The 25,149-nt window shown below is 34.8% G+C and overlaps 1 protein-coding gene across 1 annotated transcript in view; it reads right to left on the reverse strand.

Annotated features, from left to right (window-relative positions):
• Nucleotides 1-25,149, reverse strand: part of LOC133185610 (testis-expressed protein 11-like) — a 30,373-nt gene that overhangs the window by 1,918 nt on the left and 3,306 nt on the right. The window contains exons 2-28 of the mRNA XM_061320924.1: nt 24,180-24,316; nt 23,312-23,396; nt 22,930-23,009; nt 20,724-20,754; nt 19,501-19,550; nt 19,173-19,301; nt 18,883-18,963; nt 18,597-18,734; nt 18,074-18,169; nt 17,894-17,975; nt 17,645-17,726; nt 17,373-17,524; nt 17,130-17,215; nt 16,671-16,811; nt 16,342-16,444; nt 14,235-14,344; nt 13,840-13,976; nt 13,608-13,645; nt 12,527-12,613; nt 11,164-11,234; nt 9,218-9,340; nt 8,747-8,840; nt 8,338-8,487; nt 6,628-6,736; nt 5,210-5,324; nt 4,852-4,922; nt 3,598-3,694 (exon numbers count right to left, since the gene is read on the reverse strand). Coding sequence (XP_061176908.1) covers nt 3,598-3,694; nt 4,852-4,922; nt 5,210-5,324; nt 6,628-6,736; nt 8,338-8,487; nt 8,747-8,840; nt 9,218-9,340; nt 11,164-11,234; nt 12,527-12,613; nt 13,608-13,645; nt 13,840-13,976; nt 14,235-14,344; nt 16,342-16,444; nt 16,671-16,811; nt 17,130-17,215; nt 17,373-17,524; nt 17,645-17,726; nt 17,894-17,975; nt 18,074-18,169; nt 18,597-18,734; nt 18,883-18,963; nt 19,173-19,301; nt 19,501-19,550; nt 20,724-20,754; nt 22,930-23,009; nt 23,312-23,396; nt 24,180-24,316 — 2,675 coding nt within the window. The remainder of the gene's footprint in view (nt 1-3,597; nt 3,695-4,851; nt 4,923-5,209; nt 5,325-6,627; nt 6,737-8,337; nt 8,488-8,746; nt 8,841-9,217; nt 9,341-11,163; nt 11,235-12,526; nt 12,614-13,607; nt 13,646-13,839; nt 13,977-14,234; nt 14,345-16,341; nt 16,445-16,670; nt 16,812-17,129; nt 17,216-17,372; nt 17,525-17,644; nt 17,727-17,893; nt 17,976-18,073; nt 18,170-18,596; nt 18,735-18,882; nt 18,964-19,172; nt 19,302-19,500; nt 19,551-20,723; nt 20,755-22,929; nt 23,010-23,311; nt 23,397-24,179; nt 24,317-25,149) is intronic.

Here is a 25,149-nt window from a genome sequence, read left to right on the forward strand (position 1 = left end):
CATGTGATGTACATTAGTTACATGAACAAATATTGCATGTACTAGTGAGAGTTAACACTTAAAATTTTTGCCTTAGGAAAATCATGACTTTGCAAAAATAAATATCAATTTTATACATCTATCAAGGTATGGATATGGGTTGGTCATGTGATCTTATCCATAAAGTACCGATGTGAAATATGAAAGCCCTAGCACCAACCATTCAAAAACTATGGCCAAGGTTAAAGTTTTTCAAAAGTAGGTTAAGCTCCAAGGTCAAAAGATCAAAAATATTAACACACAAGGAAATGTTTTAACTCAAGCTATAAACATTTGAAGTAAGAAAGCCCTAGCACCAACCATTAACAAGTTACGTCCAAGGTTAAAGTTTGGTAAAATTTTGGAAAAGTCAAGGTCAAGAGGTCAAACATAAAGGTGTTGTCACAAAGAATACACTTGAAATATGAAAGCCCCCACTCCAACCAATCAAAAATAATGGGCAAGGTTAAAGTTTTGTAAACAGACAGTCAGGCAGACTTAGCAAAACTTGATTATGGGGGCATAAATTGTTGGCAGATGCATCAGTAAATTGAATGATACAAAAAGGTTACACCCTTAGAGGTGCATGAAAGAAAGTAACAAAGAGCTAATGATTGATGTTAAAGAGTCCTGATATTGATATCATTTACTTAAAATAATAAACTGAGAAACAAAAACATAAATGTATTAAGGAAATGTGCAATATTTCTATCAAAGATGGTACAAAACATCAGACAAATTTAAACATAACCTGATTAGGCATGTGATGTACATTAGTTACATGAACAAATATTGCATGTACTAGTGAGAGTTAACACTTAAAATTTTTGCCTTAGGAAAATCATGACTTTGCAAAAATAAATATCAATTTTATACATCTATCAAGGTATGGATATGGGTTGGTCATGTGATCTTATCCATAAAGCACCAAGGGCTTTATGATAGATTTGCTCGTGTATCAACTCATGTCTATATCTTCTTTAACAAGAGGCTCATGGTCCACAATGCTCACCTGAGTAACTTGGGTCAAAGTTCTTCTTCAGAAAATTTCTAAAAGATTTTATTCTCCTTCTTTATTCACATGAAAAATTATTAGCCCATATTGTGGCCCAACGCCAGCACTAAGGGGTCATGACATTGAATCTTTACAACATGGGGATGCTACAATATCGTTACAACTCATCTGGCCTTACTGTTATAGAGAACAAGATTATGTCCCCTGAATACATGAATTATGCAAAATTTGATCCCCAATTTCAAGGTGCTTGGACACAGATTTGAAGTTATTATTTTCTCAACTTTTCGGTATAATATCATGACTTATATGTTTTTTCTGGCATTTCACATGGAAATAAAATAAAAAACTTATTTTATCTGGAAATTATTGAAACTAGAAATTTCGGGACGCATTTGATTGACACACCTATGCACTTTCACAAAGTTAACTTTATCCTTAATACTTAAGAAAAGTAGAAATGTTGTGCATTAATGAAACATATTAACTTATAATCCAGAAAATAAAGAGTAGAAATGTGAGAAAGCAAAACCAACTCACCAGTATTGTCAGGCTGTGCTCAGTGATGTGTGCAGAGTTTAACAAATTGAACACACCTGTGAAACGTAAACTTTTTGTAAACAGGGCGCGAGCTCTGTTATTGTTAATGTTTACGTTTCACCGGGTGTGTTCAATTTGTTAAACTCTGCACACATCACTGAGCATGGACTGACAATACTGGTGAGTTGGTTTTGCTTTCTCACATTTCTACCCTTTATTTTCTGGATTATAGTTTAGTATATTTCATTAATGCACAACAAAATTTTTACTTTTCTTAAGTATTAAGGATAAAGTTTACTTTGTGAAAGTGCATAGATGTGTCAATAAAACGTGTCCTGAAATTTGTAGTTTCAATAATTTCCAGATAAAGTAAGTTTTTTATTTTATTTCCATGTGAAATGCTATAAAAACATATGTCATGATATTATACTGAAAATTTGAGAAAATGTTAACTTCAAATCTGTGTCCAAGCACCTTTAAGCCCTAACTAACCCCTGGGTCCATAATTAAAAAAAAAACATAAGTAACTTGGGAATGTTTGCATATTAAGATTTTAAATTAGTTTGTCCCTGATAGTCTTGGAAAAGAATGTTACATGAATTTTCTAAATACCCCCATGTAAAATTTATTCCCTTATTTGGCCCCACCCTATCCTTTGTTTGGGGGGAGGGGGCCTATGATTTTTACAAACTTGAATCTGCACTACCTAGGGATGCTTGCATATATGGACCAGCTGTTCTTAAGATTTTCCCTGAAATATTTCCATGTAAAATTTTGATCCCCTATTGTGGCCCCATCCTATGTCCCCAGGGCCCACAATCTGAACAATTTAGAATCTGCACTACCTGACCCAGAGGATGTTTGCACCTTAAAACATGCTTATAGCAAACACACTTATAATGATTTGATAGTTACATTGAGCGATTTTCATTTCTCCATGACTGTAAAATATATTGTGAATCTAACCTAATGAATTATTTTTATAATGAAGCAAAATCATATGTCCCTGGCACTTTGTTATAAGCATATTTTACTGTGTAATGGGAGAGGAGAAAATGCAACGGATCAGTCCAGGATTCGAACCCGCTCCCCTGAATCTCCAGTCAGGTGCTCTACCAACTGAGCTATCTGGCCGCCAGTGATTGAAACTGTCTGACCGCCACATTCCTCCCTTCTTAAAGGTCTGCCCCCCCCCCCCCCCCCCCCGACACCAACCCAGGCTCTTCCCTGGCAGGTCTTTCATCTGTCACTTCCTGGGCATGGCACAGCACCAAATGTAACAGGAGAGGAGAAAAATGCGACGGACCAGACCAAGATTTGAACCCAGGCCCCCTGAATCTCCAGTCAGGTGCTCTACCAACTGAGCAATCTGGCCGCCGGCGATCAAAACCGTCTGACCACCACAATTGTATATTAAAATCACTTATCATAGACTTGCTGTCCTTGAAGGAAACATGGTTTTGTTTCAACAATTTAGAATTCCCTTTAACCAAGAGCACTCTGTTTCAAGTCTGCTTGAAATTGGCACAGTGGTTCATGAGAGGAAGTTGAGCATCTTAAATTTACAGACAGACAGACAAACAGAGAGTTGCCAGATGATAAGTAATCAGAAGAGCTTTAAGTTTACAGCTCAGGTTGAGCTAAAAATGACACTATATTACTAATATTTACAACAATGTATGACTGACTTTTAACAAATATTCCTTTTGTTATAATCTAGAACTCATTATTAAATGTTTTACTAAATTTTAATAGACGACTTTAAATTTAATCAATTGAATATGTGCCAACCTTTCATCAATTCTTTGAATTTGCAGTCAAGAGATAAACTACATCTATCTATTGAATGATAATAAACCTTGCACAAAAGTGTTTCATAAATTAGGAAATATTTTGCAGATGTAAAAATATCTGAATTTAATCCTGTGTTTCTGATTAAGAGGTAAGAAATTTCTAGAGATAACAAACAACAGATGATGCACAGATGAGGATCATTTTGATAAGACAAGATATAGAGGAGGTACCGTTTCAGTGTAGTTACACTGTACACCAGGACTGAGATGCTTCAGAAACTTCATTCCTGTGTTGCACCACTTCTCTGCTAGTTCATACCTCCCAGAACTGTAACAGAAATACAGCACATATTAATAGTCATCTTAGCATTACAACATTATTCTTGATAATCCTATTGTGTGTGTATATCTTATCATATAGTGTATGAATCCTGTCCTATTATGCAATTTATTTATACCAGTTTTTCCATTTCTCCTGCTATATGTTTTTCGTTTATTAGTAATTATTGGGTTTCTGTTTAACATGAATTTCATATTTTTTAAGAAATGTTCATTTTTAAAAAATTGAATGAACTTAAAAATTATTCCAAAGGAATCTGAAAGGAAATACAGTACTTCAATGTCATATAGTGCCATATATATCATATCCTATCACTCCAAGAATTATGTTGCAGATGTTGTATGTCACAATTGACACACACTCTTTTTTCCTGAAAGCCAAATATTATAATAGATTCTTGTTGTGGGCCAATCCCTGCTGCTGCTGGCCATGATTTAAAAAAAAAACCAAGAGACCCATGGGCCACAACACTCACCTAAGTCACTTTGGCCCTGCTGTTTATCATCAGATTTTCCCCTTGTAATACTTTGATTCCCTATTGTGGCCCCACCCTACCCCCAGGGGCCACGGTATGAACAAATAAAAATCTACAATTCCTTAGGACGCTTCCACATAAGTTTAAACTTTTTTGGCTCAGTGGTTCTTGAGAGGACTTAAAAAGATTTTAAAAGATTTTTCCTATATGTTTCAATGTACAAATTTGATTCCCTATTGTAGCCCCACCCTAACCCCGGGGAGCCATAATTTGAACAATTTAGAATCTACACTACCTCAGGAAGCTTCCACACAAGTTTCAACTACACTGACCCAGTGGTTCTTGAAAAGAAGATTTTTTAATGAACCCACACTATTTTTGTCTTTTCTTGATTATTTTCCCTTGTGTGATCAGAAAAGCTAAGGTGAGCTAAAAATGGAAAAAAAAAAAACACCTGGACCTGGATCTTAAATTGTCAAACTGCACTCTGTTAAGGCTTGTTGTACATGTACCAAAACAAAATTTTTATCATACAGTCCCTAAAGCTTAACTTTCAGAATTAAACACCAAAAATCAAACAGTTAGTGATGGCAGATCTTTGTAATGGGAACAAATGCTGAGTGAACAGGGAGATCTGGTAATTTATGTTTAACAACAACTGGAAACCTACCTTAAGAATGTCACCCCACAATTCCAAGCCTTCGTCATCAACCACAGGATTTCCATCTCTGGGTAATCAGTCTACAATTATTATTGTAAGTCTTACAATTGTTTATAACTTGTTTACATGTAAGTCTTACATTGTTTACTGCTTTTTACATGTAATTCTTATAATTATGTGTTACATTAAAAGTTTAAATCTAAAGTCTAAGATAAATACTTTTAAATAACTATTTCAATTATGGAAACAAAAGATAAAAGAGGAAAACTCAACTTTAATATTTAAAGTTTTATCCAAGATAAATATTCATATTCTTCTTACTGGTACAAAAATCTATTTCCCCCATTACATTCCCTCTTGTCCTAACCTGTGCTTTTTTGTCTATGAGGTCCACCACTTCGTTGTAGTGAGTTAGAGCTTCCTGTTTGGTGTTGTCTGAGACAAAGGACAGAGCGTGCTGTATCAAACCACGATACAGTTTACTGTGAATATAAAACAGAGCCAGCTGTATCAAACCATGATACAGTTTACTGTAAATATAAAACAGAGTGTTCTGTATCAAACCATGATACAGTTTACTGTGAATATAAAACAGAGTGTGCTGTATCAAACCACGATACAGTTTACTGTGGATATAAAACAGAGTGTGCTGTATCAAACCACGATACAGTTTACTGTGAATATAAAACAGAGTGTGCTGTATCAAACCACGATACAGTTTACTGTGGATATAAAACAGAGTGTGCTGTATCAAACCACGATACAGTTTACTGTGAATATAAAACAGAGCCAGCTGTATCAAACCACGATACAGTTTACTGTGAATATAAAACAGTGCAGCTGTATCAAACCATGATACAGTTTACTGTGAATATAAAACAGAGCCAGCTGTATCAAACCACGATACAGTACTGTGAATATAATACAGAGCGTGCTGTATCAAACCATGATACAGTTTACTGTGAATATAAAACAGTGCAGCTGTATCAAACCACGATACAGTTTACTGTGAATACAAAACAGAGCCAGCTGTATCAATTAAAATGCTTTCCAGTTTACTGTAAATATTACAAAAGAACCAGCTTCATCAAATCCTGATACAGTTAATTGAGAATATATAAAACAACAAGTTCTTTCAAGCCCTGATTAGATTATAATGAATATACATATCACACTGTGATATAATTAACTGTGGATAATCTGCTGTATGAAAGTGTGATAGAGTTTACAGTCACAAAAGCATGCATCAAACTTTGATGCAGTTTACTGTAAATAAACAAAATAACAAGCATTATCAACTTGCAGTACATTTTACTGAGAAAATACAGAGAAAAACCCGTGTATCAAGCAAACATTTAGTGTACTGTGGATATTACAAAGGTGACAGCTGTATCAAACCATGATACAGTATGTTATGTTTACTTCAGATATTACAAAGGAGCCAACTGTATCAAACCATGATACAATATGTTTATTGTGGATATTTTAAAGGATCCATTTGTATAAAACCATGATATAGTATGTTAGGTTTACTGTGGACACTACAAAGAAGTCAAGTATATCAAACCATGATACAATATGTTTACCTCAGATATTTTAAAAGAGCCGACTGTATCAACCATGATACAGTATGTTATATTTACTGTGAATATTATAAAGGAGCCAACTGTATCAAACCATGATACAGTTTGTTTACTGTGAATATACAAAAGAATGAATTCTGTCTTTCCTAATAAAGATTGTCTGGTGCCAACTAGTTACTTGTACCTTATGAACATTACCTACCTGATTCTGTCAAAGTCCACTGCTGGCATCTGTAGATGTTTCCTAATAGCTATCTTCAGGGCTCGAACTCCTATATTTTTGTGAACGGATTGGGCTTCCATTGACAGAGCTAAATAGCAGAGGATAAATAATATTCAGTGAAAAAAAGAAAAGAAAAGGGAACAATGCTATACAGAAAGGATTAATAATTATCATCTTTGAAAGTTTCACATTTCAGTGACAAGTGTTCTTGACTTGGTGACATAAAATTAGATTTCATTCACATCTTTGCTTGTGTGGTGCAAATTTCAGAGATACCTAAATTTCCAGACAATTTAGATCAGCATCTAATCAAATACATTGTTTTTGTGCATTTCAATGTTTGTCTTCCCTTCAGATTAACTTATTGTTCACAGTGACATACACTGATCATGTTAGCATCTTACAAACTGACACAAAATTTCTATAGGATCAGGTTAATGATATCTTAATACCATAAGTCTTAAGTTTGTTAAACATAGTTCTAAGAGCTATAGTCCAAACAGGCTTTATATTGATCAAATTCAAGTACAAATGTATTACAGATCTGACTCTAAGATCACAGGTTAAGACCAGACTTGGGTCAAAATGGTACATGACAAATTGTTTATGAGGACACACCTACTCTCCATGTCATTAACCTCATCAAATTAAAAATAAAATTGACTATGATGGGTTCCTTGTCAAAGTCTGATCATTTAATCTCTGCAGTCAAAGTTCAAGGTCAAGTGAGATTTGTAATAGAAAAAGAATTGTTGCATGATTATAAACACATAAACCAAATATCTTCATCCTAGATTTCAAGTTTAAAGGTGCTTAGACACAGATTTGAAGTTAATATTTACTCATTTTTCCTGTATAATTTCATGACTTATATGTTGTTATAGCATTTCATAGGAAAATTTGATAAAAATCTTATTTTATCTGGAAGTTATTGAAACTTCGAATTTCTGGACGCGTTTGATAGACACATCCTTGCACTTTCACAAATTTTAACTTTATCCTTAGTACTTAAGCAAAGTAGCAATTTTGTTGTTTATTAATGAAAAATATTAAAACTATAATGCAGAAATTCCAGAGTAGAAATGTAGAAAGCAAAATCCTCTCACCAGTATTTGTCAGTCCGTGCTCAGTGGTGTGTGCAGAGTTTAACAATTGAACACACCCGGTGAAACGTAAACATTAACAACAACAGAGCTCGTGCCCTGTTTACAAAAACAGTTTACATTTCACGGGTGTATTCAATTTGTTAAACTCTGTACACAACTACACAACACTGAGCACGGGCTGACAATACTTAAGTGAGTGGGTTTTGCTTTCGCACATTGTTACTCTGAATTTTCTGGATTATAGATGTAATATTATTCATTAATACACAACAAAATTGCTTCTTTTCTTAAATATTAAGGATAGAGTTAAAAATTGGGAAAGTGCAAGGATGTGTTAATCAAACTCCTCCCAAAATTCGTAGTTTCAATAATTTCCAGATAAATAAGTTTTTAAATTTATTTTCGTGGGAAATGCTATAGCAACATATAAGTTGTGATATTATACAGAAAATTTGAGAAAATATAAACTTCAAATCTGTGTCTAAGCACCTTTAAAAGTTTATGGGGTGAACACAGTGGTGCTGAGAACAAAAGATGTAGGAGTCCAAATGGTTTGGAATTTGGATTAGGGATTTTTACTCACCAGCTACTGTTTCAAATGGTTTGGGATCTGGATTAGGGATTTTCAGCAAAACCTCAATAATTTCCTCTACAGATGGATCCTGCAGTTTACAGCGTGCCTCAAATTCATACATCAACATCAATGTGTCTGCTTTATCCTGGTTTCTAGCATCTGAAAAAGTGGGAAAATGCATATTTTAGTACTATCCAGAAGTTTATCAACAATCTAACCTGTTAGGGGTAAAACTTTATCTACATCACAAGATGTCCCAAGATCAACTGAGTTTCAACCTTTCCGATCGCTGCATATGGTTTAAGTAATGACAATCCATTAATGATGTTTAAAAGCTGTAGTTACCTATTGTCATCAAAGGTCAAATATACTACATAGCATTCTGTATTCAGTATCAATATGTAACTCAGGTGAATACCTATAGATGAGTCCAAGTCCATTTCCTGCTGGATTTGCTGATTTACCAATTTACATTCATGGATGAGGTGGATGGATTCCTCCAAATAATTTTGCTGTAAAAAGTAAATAACTGATCTTCAATACATGTACTAGCTCATAAATGTACATATATCATTAACTGGTGGGTGGTTTGAAAGTAAAGATCTTTAAAAAAAATTCTCTGATATTTTCACGGGCAGATTATCAATAATCCTCTGCTATTTACATGGGCAGATTATTGATAAGTTTGTTTCTCTTTGTGAATTCATTTACATTCTGAAATCACAATAATGACTTCAATTTTAGTTACACTGTAACTAACAAACCTATGGTAAAATTAAGGTAAATTTGAGATGGTAAGATTTATAAATTTGTTGCAGATGCCATGTAATTCTATCATTTGTCGATTAACTTCAAACAAAGAAAAAGAAAGTACATGTACAGTATATACCCTTAGTGTGTTTGGCAGTCCCTCAGTCCTGGCCTGTTGTAAACAGGCAGCAGTAGCCATCAATAGACACGTTTTCTTCCTTGTTAAAGTGTTCTCTTCATCATCATAACAGAGACTAGAATACTGTAAAATCAATATACAACAATATGTCATCAGTTATACAACACAGACTGGAATACTGTAAAATCATACAATACATCATCAGTCATCTAACAGAGTTGTGAATACTGTAAAATCAATTCACAACAATATGTCATACGTTATACAACAGAGACTAGAATACTGTAAATTCATACAATGATACAACAGAGACCTGAATACTGTAAAATCAATATACAATGATTTTACATCACTCATACAACAGAGACTTGAACACTGTAAAATCAATATACAACAATATGTCATCAGTCATACAACAGAGACTTGAATACTGTAAAATTAATATACAATGATATGTCATCAGTTATACAACAGAAACTAGAATACTGTAAAATCAACATACAACAATATGTCATCAGTCATACAACAGAGACTAGAATACTGTAAAATCAACATACAAAGATATGTCACCACTTATACAACAGAGACTTGAATACTGTAAAAACAATATATATACAGTTAAACTTAGTTATCTCGAAGTTGACGGGACCGTTGATGAACTTTGAGATATCCGGGGGTTCGACATATCGAGGGTTATAATTCAAATGAACTTCAAATAAACTTAGTGCAGTGAACATGTACTTAATAGTAAAAACATGTCAAAATTCCTTCTTGTTTGAAATTCTGTACACAATATCTTAAATATACATGTACATGTATTTAGCAATAAAAAGATTTTTGCATCCTCTTTATAATTCACAAAATAAAAACTTTGTATATTATATATGCACAGAAGTATAATCCTTCTACCAACGCGGCAAGTTAACCGCTAGCATCGTTTCCCATGTATACATGACCGGATATCGTCTATGCATTGTAAATTTGAAACCGATCAGAATAACGAAAACGAAATATACATTTTCTTTTATTGGAGAAACATGTTCATACATGTATAATCAGTTAAAAGAAAATTATTTTACCAATAATAAAATCAAATGCAAAAGAAGAAACACGCACTTTTGTCTAACAACAGAACAACACGGAATCACAGGACACTATAGCACAAGCTTTCACTGCGACACACGCTCACATGATGGCGTGTACTGACGATTGTAAATTCTGCACGCTCAGATGGGAACTAAAAATTCTAACTGCATCAAATTACAGAATTTTGTTTCACTTCGATGTTTATAATTTTCACTTGCATGTGCATAAACTATATATGCGCACATATTTCACATAGCATTAGCGATTATCAAGATAAACGTATCCAAGCCACAAAACAATTAACGTGTCATTCAAGCATATGCATTAGACTAATACACACAACCTTTGGCTTGCATAATTAAAATCAAAGTAAGCCATACATACACCTTGTATAATTATCGCGCTATTATCTGTTGATCACAGGAACACAGGTAACCCGTGCGTGACAGATGGGTGGCTGTTATCAATAGAGCATTCAGTTTACCTAACGGACTTGATCATCAGAGCGGAAAATTATCCTGACTTCGAGATAACGCATGTGATTTTAATGAATGGGTACACAATTTTACTTCGAGATAACCGGGGTATTCGACATTACCGTGTTCGACATAGAGGGGTTTATTTTAATCATTAATAAAGCAAATTTCGTCGGGACTGCGGCCTTACTTCGACTATCCAGGGTATTCGAGATATCTGTGTTCGAGATTTCGAAGTTTAGCTGTATATATCAATATATATTTTTTGTTTCTCTTATAGAAACCTCATGACTTTCTCAAGAAAATAAGGTGTCGCAAAAATTTGGTGACCTACAGGATATAATTTGATTTTCTTTTGCACGAGATGAGGGCTAGTATACTCACTTGAGAACAGAGAATATATAAATCTTTCATCAAGCCTGGTCTCTCTTCACACTTAAGGGCCAGATTCCAAGCTTTAAAAAAAAATCATAATACCAGATAAGTGGGACACAGGAATCTTACATTACTAATTCACTATACAGTTATACACCTCAGACAGTCTGATTTTGCAAACCATCACTCACTCAATAAAAATACTCTATTCTGGTGACAGTAAATGTTATGAGGAGAAATTTATGATAAAAACTGGCAATTGAAGTCACTGTTTTTCATCAAATTAAATAGCACAAAATAAGAAAATAACAGGGTAACTTAGCACAAAATGGCTTTGTGACAACACCTCAAACAAGCCTGGCAAGACATCCCTAAGAGAGTGCTTCATTGTACAACGTGTAAATCATTCTGTTTCAATGAGATGCACATTCAGTATCTCAAACATTGATATATCTTGAATAATATAAATATGTCACAAAATGAGTTGAAAGTCACCACTATCTCTTGAACGTTTGGATTTCTCAGTCCCATTAAGTTTAATATAATGAGGTTTGACTGTATTTTCACTGAACACTGTGTGGAACTTCACTGTTTCTACCATATACCACTCACCCACTCTCTTCCCTGTTTCTACCATATACCACTCACCCACTCTCTTCACTGTTTCTACCATATACCACTCACCCACTCTCTTCACTGTTTCTACCATATACCACTCACCCACTCTCTTCACTGTTTCTACCATATACCACTCACCCACTCTCTTTAATGTTTCTACCATACTACTCACCCACTCTCTTCACTGTGTCTACCATACTACTCATCCACTCTCTTCACTGTTTCTACCATATACCACTCACCCACTCTCTTCCCTGTTTCTACCATACTACTCATCCACTCTCTTCCCTGTTTCTACCATACTACTCATCCACTCTCTTCACTGTTTCTACCACACCATTCACCAACTCTCTACACTGTTTCTACCAAACCACTCACCCACTTTCTTCACTGTGTCTACCAAACCACTCACCCACTCTCTTCACTGTTTCTACCATACCACTCACCCACTCTCTTCACTTTTTCTACCATACCACTCACCCACTCTTTTCACTGTTTCTGCCATATACCACTCATCCACTCTCTTCACTGTGTCTACCATACCACTCATCCATGCTCTTCACTGTTTCTACCATACCACTCATCCACTCTCTTCATTGTTTCTTCCATACCACTCACCCACTCTCTTCACAGTTTCTACCAAACCACTCACCAACTCTCTACACTGTTTCTACCAAACCACTCACCCACTCTCTTTACTGTTTCTACAATACCACTCACCAACTCTCTACACTGTTTCTACCAAACCACTCACCCACTCTCATAAACCAGCTGGCCTCCTCACTGAGTTTAGGGGACAGTTTACCTCCCTTGTCTTCTTCATGCATAATTTTGTTGTATGCTGAAATTGAAATTGAGAAATCAATTTATTAATGCTATTATGTGTAGTCATCACAATTTGTCTGTTTTTGTTTCAGTGAAAACTTATGTAAATCAAAGACCATCCAGTGCAGCATCTGAAGCTTGATTGTATGCATCTCAGATGTAAGTTTTGTCCTGGAGAAAGTCTCTCAGTTACGACAGAATGGACCTTACCACTCACACGAAAATATATTTTTGATACATCATCCATTGAATGATTACTCAGAAGTATCACTCATGGATGTTTTTATATATAGTTGGGCTACATTGTTACATGAGAAAGGATCTGTGTTCTGACACTTTCCGGATTATTGTGTTCTATTTTTAGGTTCTCTGTTTTACACGCCTAACATTAGAGAAACGTTGCGTATACATTCAGCAGCATGGCATGGCTGCTTACAACTTCTGTCATCTTATCATTTAATTGCAGCTGAGTATGTGTTCCCATGGTGTAAGTAATGTTATTTGTGTAGTTTGTATATTGTATTTGTATGTTAGCTGCTCTGTATGCGGCTAAAATTATTTTGAATAATAGTTTTGCAATGTTTACATTATTTCCAGTGAGGATATTCGAACATGTGCCATCATTTCGTAAAATGGTCAATATGAGAAATTATTGCAAGTTTATTCAGATATGTGTAAGCAATTATGATGTTATTATTATGAGCATACTGTGATGTGTTGTTTATTTGTTTATTTTCAGTATTTTACCCTTTCATGTCTTGTTATAAATAAACAAAAAACTGTTTATTGTTGTTTACTTTGGACCTGGCAAGACAAGGGTAACGTCTGCCCTTGTACGCAGCATTGAGGCAGAACAATCTGCTTCAAATTAAAAATTAAATCCTAAGACATAGACACAAAATTAATAAAATTAAACTGCAACAAAAAAGTCTAAAGTCAGTTTCAGTAAATTACTAAGAAGTAAAACCAAAATATTGAACAGTGAATGCAAATAAACACAAGAGGAATACCCATCCTTATGTCACGCAAGATTCCAATATCTTCAATGCTGAAAATTGTACGTCTTGAATGAATTTATATCAATACATCATTGTACATTCTGTACAAAGCTATGGAAGACACTCTGAGGAAAATGCTTTGAGGCAACTTTAATTTGCCTGAAACTGCTTTACTTACAATAACATATCCTACAAGTGATAAGTAGATCACTTTCTGTGTACTACATAGAAATGTCTGTTGTACCTGTTATTCTTGTCCTGGTCAACTTGGGACAGTTTGAGCCGGATGAGACACCTAAGAGCAGTCAAAGTCTGGGCCAGATCAGAGCTACAATTGGCCAAACACTCCAAAGCTAGGCCAGCTGTCGATTCCCTGTGACTCTGTGAAATATTTTTTTAAATATAAAGAACTTTAAAGCTTTACATTTGTCAATTTAAATAGGGGATACATATCTTCCAGTGTATATGGAGTCAAATTGCAGAATTCAATACTCTGTCATCTAATTTTTTTTATTTTATCTAAGAAGAGATTGTTGAAGCAAGGAACTTAACTGCTATTAAATTATATTTTATAGCACATCCATGTGCTTTGAAAAATACACACACCCCTCCAAAGAAAAAAACATCAAAGTCTTATACCTGGTAAGCCATGTGAGCTGCCTGACAGATAAGTTTCTGTGCCTCCTTTTCTTTGTCTGTGTTTTCTAACTTGACCACTTCACTACACATCTTCTGAAGGATTTCTTTGGCTGTAACAAACAAAGCTGCATAAGATTCAGGAAAGAAAGCATCAAATTATCCTGACTGAGGATATTTTCTGTTGTGAGGATCACTACAGCAGTGTGTACAACTGAAGAGTAGCAATGCATTATCATCGTACTAAACATTCTTGACAAAAATACACTACAAACTAGAGGCCCATAGGCCTCAGGGTTAATCTGAGCAAACCTCACAAAAAATTTTAATTTGAATGTCTTGATCAATTCATTTCCTTTCTCCCTTTGAATTCCATATAAGCTTTCTGAGTATAAGCCAAATAGTTTTAAGGTTATAAAATGAATTAAGTTTTCCACATAAAAAGTCTATAATACTAATACTAATAACCATTCCTTGTGACATATTTCATACATTTGAATCATCAGTTTGAAACCCATCCCCAAAAGTATTGATGATGATTTTCATGAATAAAGAAACATTCTATATAAATAAACAATTAAATAAATGATTAGCAACAAGAAGTAAGATTGCAAAATTTGAAGATAGCTTCGTGCACAAAAAATAAAACATTGGTAGATGGTATTCATCCAAATTACTGTATGTGTTTTAATATTTTATCAAAATTGACTTTGTTCTACATTAGATACAGCTATGGTGAGCTTGAACACACTTTGTTCTACATTAGATACAGCAAAGGTGAGCTTAAACACATTTTGTTCTACATTAAATACAGCAAAGGTGAGCTTAAACACACTTTGTTCTACAATAGATACAGCTAAGGTGAGCTTAAACACACTTTGTTCTACATTAGATACATCTATGGTAGGCTTGAACACACTTTGTTCTACATTAGATACAGCTAAAGTATGCTTCTACATTAGATACAGCTAAGGTGAGCTTGAACACACTTTGTTCTACATTACATACAGCTAAGGTGAGCTTGAACACACTTTGTTCTACATTAAATACAGCTATGGTGAGCTTAAACATACTATGTTCTACATAAGATAAAGCTAAGGTGAGCTTGAACACACTTTGTTCTACATTAGATAAAGCTAAGGTGAGCTTGAACACACTTTGTTCTACATTAGATACAGCTAAGGTGAGCTTGAACACACTTTGTTCTACATTAGATACAGCTAAGGTGAGCTTAAACAAACTTTGTTCTACATAAGATACAGCTGAGGTGAGCTTGAACACACTTTGTTCTACATTAGATACAGCTAAGGTGAGCTTGAACACACTTTGTTCTACATTAGATACAGATAAGGTGAGCTTGAACACACTTTGTTCTACATTAAATACAGCTATGGTGAGCTTAAACACACTTTGTTCTACATTAGATACAGCTAAGGTGAGCTTGAACACACTTTGTTCTACATTAGATACAGCTATGATGAGCTTGAACACACTTTGTTCTACATTAAATACAGCTAAGGTGAGCTTGAACACACTTTGTTCTACATTAGATACAGCTAAGGTGAGCTTGAACACACTTTGTTCTACATTAGATACAGCTAAGGTGAGCTTGAACACACTTTGTTCTACATTAGATACAGATAAGGTGAGCTTGAACACACTTTGTTCTACATTAAATACAGCTATGGTGAGCTTAAACACACTTTGTTCTACATTAGATACAGCTAAGGTGAGCTTGAACACACTTTGTTCTACATTAGATACAGCTATGATGAGCTTGAACACACTTTGTTCTACATTAAATACAGCTAAGGTGAGCTTAAACACACTTTGTTCTACATTAATATTTGCAGCTGACTGAAATGAGCTTGAACACACCTTATTCTACATTAGATGCAGCTAAGGCAAGCTTAAACACACCATGTTCTACTTTAGATCTAGTTATGGCAAATTTGAAATACACTACTACTTGATCTAATGTAATCTTGTTTTAAAGTAGATGCAGCTACTGCAAGCTTGAACACCCCTTGTTCTACATTAGATGCAGCTAAGGTGAGCTTGAACACCCCTTGTTCTACATTAGATGCAGCTAAGGCGAGCTTGAACAAACCTTGTTCTACATTAGATGCAGCTAAGGCGAGCTTGAACAACAAGAACATTGTGTTGATGGATGTAGGATCCCACTTTTTGGCCTCACTGACTGCCTCTGTGGCCTGTTGGTTATATAAAAAAAATTATTCATATTCATACACAATAGTCTAGAAACTTGGGACTGAAAAATAAAATGTTCTAAACTAAACGTGTTATTTTACAATGTATGCTCTCATTAATACACCAAATGATACTTTATAAATAAAATTGACTATTTCAACCTAGCAAGAAAAGATTGCCCCTGATAGACTGTAGAGCTGTTATATACCTATATAACTATAACTATACCTTGTTCATCTGACCTAGATTGAGGTAACAGGTTGCGCGGTTCCTATGGAGACGAGCCAGATTCTGGTCCCCCGATTCCTCATGATTGTACAGACTAAGGGAAAAGTTGTACCAGTCCAACGCCTCAGAATAATTCTTCTTCTATAAATTGTACAGATATATGCAGGAGACGCCTCAGAATAATTCTTCTTCTATAAATTGTACAGATATATGCTGGAGACTCAAGCAAAGTTCCTACACTTCATAATACATTTAAAATGCAAATAAAAGTTTGTAAAATTTATCATTTCATGCACCACATTTTCTTGAAAGATACAGCTTTGTTGAATTCAAATAATCCTCTTAATTTAATCTGCTCTCCAATTCCTGAAGCTTCTAATTTTGACTTTGTAAATCTTCTTGCACATGTACTACATGTACATTGTACCTTTCATATTCTACAGTCTACAGTCACAATACCTGATCTGCTGTGTAGGCGAGAGCCCAGAACTCAATATGGAATCTTCTCTTTACTGCTGGCTCCAGGGCTCCATGAGTATTGTTTTCTGTAACAGTCAACAGCAGGACTACTCATTTTAATCCAAGTCTGTAACAACTGACTAATTTCATGAAAACATATGTGAAAAGCCAAAATATAGAACTTTGTTTTGTCAGTTTAGATGCCCCCGTTAATTAATTTTTTTCAACATGGATAATACATACCCTCAATGCAGTATTCCACAAACTCCTTAAGAGACCGCATGTCTTTGCTTGCCAACAGAATATCAAAGTTAGCCATTAGGAGCTCTCCTGTGTTGGAGGTATGTTCAAACTTCTTCAGTAGCTCCTTCATTAACCCAACAGCGAGATCATGTCTAAAATTTATTTGATTCTCTACAGAGTGGTTTATGACAGGCATCCAAATAGATCACCTTAACTGCAACTAACAATCAGTGAGCAAAATTCACAAGCATAAGTAAACTGTTATGACTCGCCTTTCATTTCTTGATAATAGCAGTGCTGTGTTGATGCCAACTTCCAGTGACGCCCCAGGCTGCTGCATGATGTCCGACACAGCTGATACAGAACACAACAGCATTAAAACTACATTATTTTCTTTTCCTCTCTTTCTTAAGGAGATACCATTACTTTTCAGTATGATTGATACAAAAGTGTTTAAAAATGTCTTTGCTGGAATTGAAACACTCATATTAATGAATCTTTTTCAAAATTTTTTAGCTAACCTTTGCAGATGACAGATTTTGGTTCACTGGTTTTTAACAAAATGCGGAGGTACAAAAACAGACCAGAAGGATGGGGGTGTTCCTATAAAAAACAAACAAGAATTTATAGTAAGTCAGTGACCTTGATTTCTAGCAAATATTTGAATTTAATTTTGTGTTTCTCTCTATTCTATCACTCACATTATTAGCCAGAGTAACAGCATTCAGTGCTTTCTGAATATGGTCTTCCTGATTCATCTCCATGTAAACACAGGCTAATAGTCTCAGGGTTCTGGCCTACAAATGTCCAGGAAACTGACACTTTAACTTCATGTTACATAAAAAAGAGCAATGAAAGCAGCTGATCATTAACACAGCCATTACAAATACTGGAATACCATATCTAGATTTAAAGCTAGAATGCTCAGAGAATTATGTTTGTAACAAAATCATGCATTGTTTTCAAGAAGATGAATGTAAAAAAAAAATTGATCCATTGAATTGAAAATATTATGAAGCAGTTTAAAAATGTTTTCTTACATTTCTAAGACTGACTTTTAGTTGTAATATTCAAGTGCAATGATGTTTTAAGTTAATTATTTATAACATCATTGAAGTAACAAACACAAGTAAGCCCCTAGATTGAGTCATTTCTGTATTGCTTAATTAACATGCCAACAAAGGCAACATTCTAATACCATGATTTATCAGACTGTAACCTCACCTGATTTTTGGCCTCCAAGTTTGTTTGGTTTTTTCCCATTTCAAAACTTTCCCTTAACCAAATCACAGCTTCCTCAAATTGCTTCTTCTGGTAGAGTTCCACTCCAAAATTGTAGCTCAGCATGGACAAAAATGCTCCCTATCATTGTCATCCAAAACTTGTAAAAGGCTCGTGTTATGAGATGAGTAAACTTTACAAAAAAAAATACTCCTATTTAAAAAAAACAAATAGGACTCTGATGATGTTTTTTTAAAAAATAAATATGTAAATTGACAAAGTCTCAGACCTCATGTGGGAATTTGATCAACATTTCTTTTGCTATTTGTATGAGCTCCATGGCAGTAGAATTATCACCTTGTTCCAAACTCTGCAGAGAAAAAAAGATGTCATATCAATACCATGATGATTGGTCATTAATTATAGAAAACTGTAATGAACATGTTTCCCTCTAGATATCCCTAACTGTCCTAAAATTAAATTCTATGATAAAGCTCCACCAATAATTTAACTTTATATAATTTCTTACATTAAATATTTAAACTCAGCTAGGAACAAGCACCTGTTGTAATGGCTTACCGCTTCAGCCTTGTAACATAGCAGTTTGAATAGGTCTTCTTCCACATCAGTTTTTTGTTTTTCTGTCACGTTAGATAACCCAGACTTATTGATGTCATCTACTATCAGCTTCTGCAGCTTCTTCACAAACTGTAAATATTGTGTCAGTGTGCATATTCCTGATGCAATCTATATATATTTGCAAAAAAGTTCCTCTGTAATTTACTTCTAGGATATTTTTTATCATTTAAAAGAAAAGAAAGAAAACTTATTTCTTTATACATTTTATAAGGTAAATTCAAGGTTCTTAATAAAACCTTCCCTGGCTTTACAATATTATACATCTTACTTGATCTGTTAGGTCTAAGACTTTGGTAGCCATCACAGTTTCTCTAGTATCTGCAAAGAAATGGTTTCACTAATTGCATAAATTGAATATAAAACACATTAATAGACAAAAATCAACCCGAATATTCTTATCAACTACACACAGAATAAAACAAATCAAATGGCTTTTACATCTTGTCTAAGACCCTCATAACTTACCAAGTCATGCTCTGTAACAGCTACTTATAACTTACCAAGTCTTGCTCTGTAACAGTAATTAATAACTCACCAAGTCATGCTCTGTCACGGCCACTAAGGACTTACCAAGCCATGCTCTGTAACTGTCACTAATAACTTTCCATGTCATGCTCTGTCAAAGCCACTAATAACTTACCAAGTCATGCTCTGACAAAGCCACATACATAAACTTAACAAGCCCTGCTCTGTCACAGTTACTAATAACTTACCAAGCCATGCTCTGTCACAGTCACTAATAACTTAAGAACCCATGCTCCGTCACAGTCACTAATAACTTACATGTGTACCAAGTCATGCTCTGTCACAGTCACTAATAACTTACCAAGTCATTCCCTGTCACAGCCACTAATAACTTACCAAGTCATGCTCTGTAATAGTCACTAATACCTTAACAAGTCATGCTCCATCACAGTCACTAATAACTTACCAAGTCATGCTCTGTAATAGTCACTAATACCTTAACAAGTCATGCTCCATCACAGTCACTAATAACTTACCAAGTCATGCTCTGTAATAGTCACTAATACCTTAACAAGTCATGCTCCATCACAGTCACTAATAACTTACCAAGTCATGCTCTGTAACAGCCACTTATAACTTACCAAGTCATGCTCTGTCACACTCACTGATAACTTACCAAGTCATGCTCCGGTCACTAATAAATTAACAAGTCATGCTATGTCACAGTAACTAATAACTTACCAACCCATGCTCTGTAACAGCCACTAATAACTTACCATGTCATGCTCTGTCAAAGCCACATACATAAACTTAACAAGCCATGCTCTGTCAAACTCACTGATAACTTACCAAGTCATACTCTGTCACACTCACTGAAAACTTTGCAAGTCATGCCCTGTCACACTCCCTAATTTCCAAGTCATGCTCTGTCATACTCACTTAAGACTTATAAAGTCAATTGCTCCGTCATCACCAATGATAACTTAATTACCAAATCATGTTCTGTCATAGTCACTAATAACTTACCAAGCCATGCTCTGGCTGTTTTTAAGCCAATCTAAAGTAGAGCAAAAAATAATCATAGTTAATAATACAACATGACACATGTTATGAAGATTTCATTATGGAAATGATGCTGACTAGAAATATTACTGTATGACTTGAATTCGATAAATTTCTGAAGGTCACAAACTTATGACACGGCCAAATGCTCCAATAAATATATATCAGTGTATTTCCATGCAACTGATATAAATATCTTTCCTCTATGAAATTGATCTAAATCCAATATTGGTAGAAGTGATGCCAAGGTCATAGAGTTAAAAATCAAACAAGAATTCCATTAAGTTCCTGATGAACTGCTCTCACTAATATCTAGACTTGTTTTTTAAGTTTGATGAGACTTTTTCTCAGAAACTCAGCTAAATGCAAAGTGGAACAGATGCACAAAATGTCAATACAAGTGAAGTATGATGAATAAGATACGAGCCAGAGGTATAAATAGTGGGGTATAAAACAAGAGGCCCATGGGCCACATCGCTCACCTGAGTAACTTTGGCCATGCTGTTCATTACCAGACTTCTCCCCTTGTAATACCTATTGTGGTCCCACCCTACCCCCAGGGGCCATGATTTGAACAATTTAGAATCTACACTACCCCAGGATGCTTCCACATTAAGTTTCAGTTTTTCTGGTCCAGTGGTTCTTGAGAAGATTTTTAAAGATTTTTCCTATATATTTCAATGTAAAACTTGGGATTCCCCCTATTGTGGCCCCACCCTATCCCCGGAGTCATGATTTGAACAATTTAGAATGTACACTACTTGTGGATGCTTCCACATAAGTTTCAGCTTTTCTGGACCAGTGGTTCTTGAGAAGTAAATTTTTAAAGATTTTTCCTATATATTTCAATGTAAAACTTGGGATTCCCCCTATTGTGGCCCCACCCTATCCCCGGAGTCATGATTTGAACAATTTAGAATGTACACTACTTGTGGATGCTTCCACATAAGTTTCAGCTTTTCTGGACCAGTGGTTCTTGAGAAGAAGATTTTTAAAGATTTTTCCTATATATTTCAATGTAAAACTTGGATTCCCTATTGTGGCCTAGCCCTACCCCCGAGGGTCATGATTTGAACAATTAAGAAACTACGCTACCCCAGGATGCTTCCACATAAGTTTCAGCTTTTCTGGACCAGTGGTTCTTGAGAAGTAAATTTTTAAAGATTTTTCCTATATATTTCAATGTAAAACTTGGATTTCCTATTGTGGCCTAGCCCTACCCCCGGGGGTCATGATTTGAACAATTTAGAATCTACACTATCCCAGGATGCTTCTACATAAGTTTCAGCTTTTCTGGACCAGTGGTTCTTGAGAAGAAGATTTTTAAAGATTTTTCCTATATATTTCAATGTAAAACTTGTATTTCCTATTGTGGCCCTGCCCTACCCCGGGGGTCATGATTTGAACAATTTAGAATCTACACTACCCCAGGATGCTTCCACATAAGTTTCAGCTTTTCTGGCTTAGTGGTTCTTGAGAAGAAGATTTTTAAAGATTTTGTCCTATATATTTCAATGTAAAACTTGTATTCCCTATTGTGGCCCCGCCCTACCCCCGGGGATCATGATTTGAACAATTTAGAATCTACACTACCCCAGGATGCTTCCACATAAGTTTCAGCTTTTCTGGCTCAGTGGTTCTTGAAAAGAAGATTTTTAAAGATTTTTCCTATATATTTCAATGTAAAACTTGGATTCCCTATTGTGGCCCCGCCCTACCCCGGGGGGTCATGATTTTAACAATTTATAATCTACACTATCCCAGGATGCTTCCACATAAGTTTCAGCTTTTCTGGCCCAGTGGTTCTTGAGAAGAAGATTTTTTAATGACCCCACCCTATTTTTGTCTTTTCTTGATTATCTCCCCTTGTAAGGGGTCTTGGACCTTTATTTTAACAATTTAAACTCCCCTTCCCCCAAGGATACTTTGTACCAAGTTTGGTTAAAATTTGCCCAGTGGTTCTTGAGAAGAAGTTGAAAGTGTGAAAAGTTTACAGACGGACGGACAGACGGATGGACGGACGACGGACAACGGGTGATCAGAAAAGCTCACTTGAGCTTCCAGCTCAGGTGAGCTAAATAGCAATCTAATTCATCTATCTCATTAGTTACATACTCTGTAATTTATTCTATGAAGCTTTTTTATTATTAGTCAGTAAGGATTTACATACAGCAATTTTCCTCTTTATTTTCATGTGGTCTTCAGTGGTTGTCACTGTGGCCTCAACAATCTTCAGACAAATGTGTCGCACTTTATCAAAAAAAAAAAAAATGGCAAATTACGAATCAAATTACCAGGCAAACTTTGACATTGAGAACATGGTGTGACTGAATAAAAAATGTGGTATATCCTAGGGTTTGAGATTTCATAGTTGAATTGAGTGAATAAAAGGGTCGGAACCAGTGAACATTATATCCTTGATATTAACAGTATTATACATAACTTAAAATCCCAAATATGCATATTACCAAGAAACTTCACAAAGTCTAGGATAGTAATACAATATATTAGAAAACTGAAATGTATCTGAATGTTTCAGTTCAAAAATTTACATTTGGCATTGGATAGCAAAGACAGTCTTCTGCCAGTCTTCAAAGACACAGTGAAATTCCACAGGTTAACAGCTAATGTCTCCATCTAAAATAAACAAAAAGGGATTAAAAATGTTTGTGTACTATGCAAATATAAAAAAGGGACGGTAGTAATTTTTTATTTTTTTATTTTTGTTTTTTAACATAAACGTTTGAAACTGCAATACAATTCCAAGTGAAACTGAAACTCACTTTCTCTTATCGCAATTTTTCATCTGATTTACTTGACATTTCTAACAAATTGGCATTAAAACAGTTTTATTTTTCCCTTTATGTTACACTGAGGTTCTTCTGGGGTTTCTAATGGCCACCTCTTTTTTTCTTAAATAGTATTTTTTCAAGACTGCTGATTAAATTTTTCTGTACATAATTAAATTTAAGGTAGGTCAGGTAATCATGAACAAACATATTTCTTTCTGCAGCCTTATAATTCACAATGTCACTAGCACCAATTAACGTACAAAACTATCTAAAGATACGACTATCATATGATATCACAGCACTGTCACATTATGCCTTTCTCAGCAGTTTCCTATATTTCTATAATTCTTTATCTGATAACTGCAGTAATTTCTGAAGACCATAATTAAAAAAATCCTAGACCTTATCCCAGCCCATCCTGATTTTTTACCCATCACCTCAATTTTTTTTTAATTTCTGTTTTTACAAATTTATTCATCTTAATTCTTTATTCTGGTATTAATAGATAAATCTGCATCTTTTGATGAGCTCAACAAACACAATAAATACAATAAAAGAAAATAAAAAATAGGAAATTCTTAGACTTTTTTATGTTATGCCTTTACTACACATACAAATAATATAAAACCTGTTCCATGACACTTTTATCAGGATGCTGTTGTATTTCAGGTAGAATTTTCTCAGCTAACTGTAGAGCTTTGTCCACTAGATCACACCAACTGCCATCTTCCTGACTCTCCCCACTGCAGAAGTCTCGAATCAATGCTGTAAACAAAGGAGAACATCTCAAATCAAAACTGTAAACAAAGTAAAATCTCTCAAATCAATGCTGTAAACATAGGAAAACCCTTCCAATTTAATGCTGTAAACATAGAAAAATCAATACTGTAAACATAGGAAAACCCCATAAATCAATGCTGTAAACATAGGAAAACATATCTCAAATCAATACTGTAGCACAGGAAAACCTCTCAAATCAATGCTGTATTGGTCTGGTCCTACTTACAATCTGATTAAAATCAGATCCTTTGATCCGCTCACATAGATCGCTACACAAGGATCTGAAGAAACCCTATTCAGGGTCATCTCCTGGTGACCTTTCTAATAAAAATATTCATTAAAATTTTGTCCAATCAGAGAGATCGTACGTAAGCGACATTCGGGAAAATGAATGTAGAAGTGAAAGTAGCTGTGGAGAAGATCTTACCGTTTCGAACAAAACAAAGAGCTAAAAAACAAGACAAAAGCAAGTACTAAATATATTTCTGTACAGAAAAGACTATGGTCGTTCTTTTGACAGGCTACGGAAACCTGGTCACAATTTTCTGTTCGTGTATCATCGGGACTTTCACTTCTGTAACTGAATTCCGAGATACTTCTAAATTCTTGCAAGCAAACGTTTGATTGGATAATTGAAAGGTCACCGGGAGATGACCCTGAATGGGGTTTCTTCAGATCCTTGTGTAGCGATCTATGTGAGTGGATCAAAGGATCTGATTTTAATCAGATTGGTCCTACTTAATTCCTGGGGTCATTTATGAACTAATTTGAATCTACAGTTTGTAATGAATCTTTCTTTAAATTTCATCTTTTCTGGA

The sequence above is a fragment of the Saccostrea echinata genome, unplaced genomic scaffold, assembly GCF_033153115.1.
Source record: "Saccostrea echinata isolate AGI-Se365-2 ecotype Australia unplaced genomic scaffold, CSIRO_AGI_Sech_v1 ptg000012l, whole genome shotgun sequence".
Taxonomy (NCBI): Eukaryota; Metazoa; Mollusca; class Bivalvia; order Ostreida; family Ostreidae; genus Saccostrea; species Saccostrea echinata.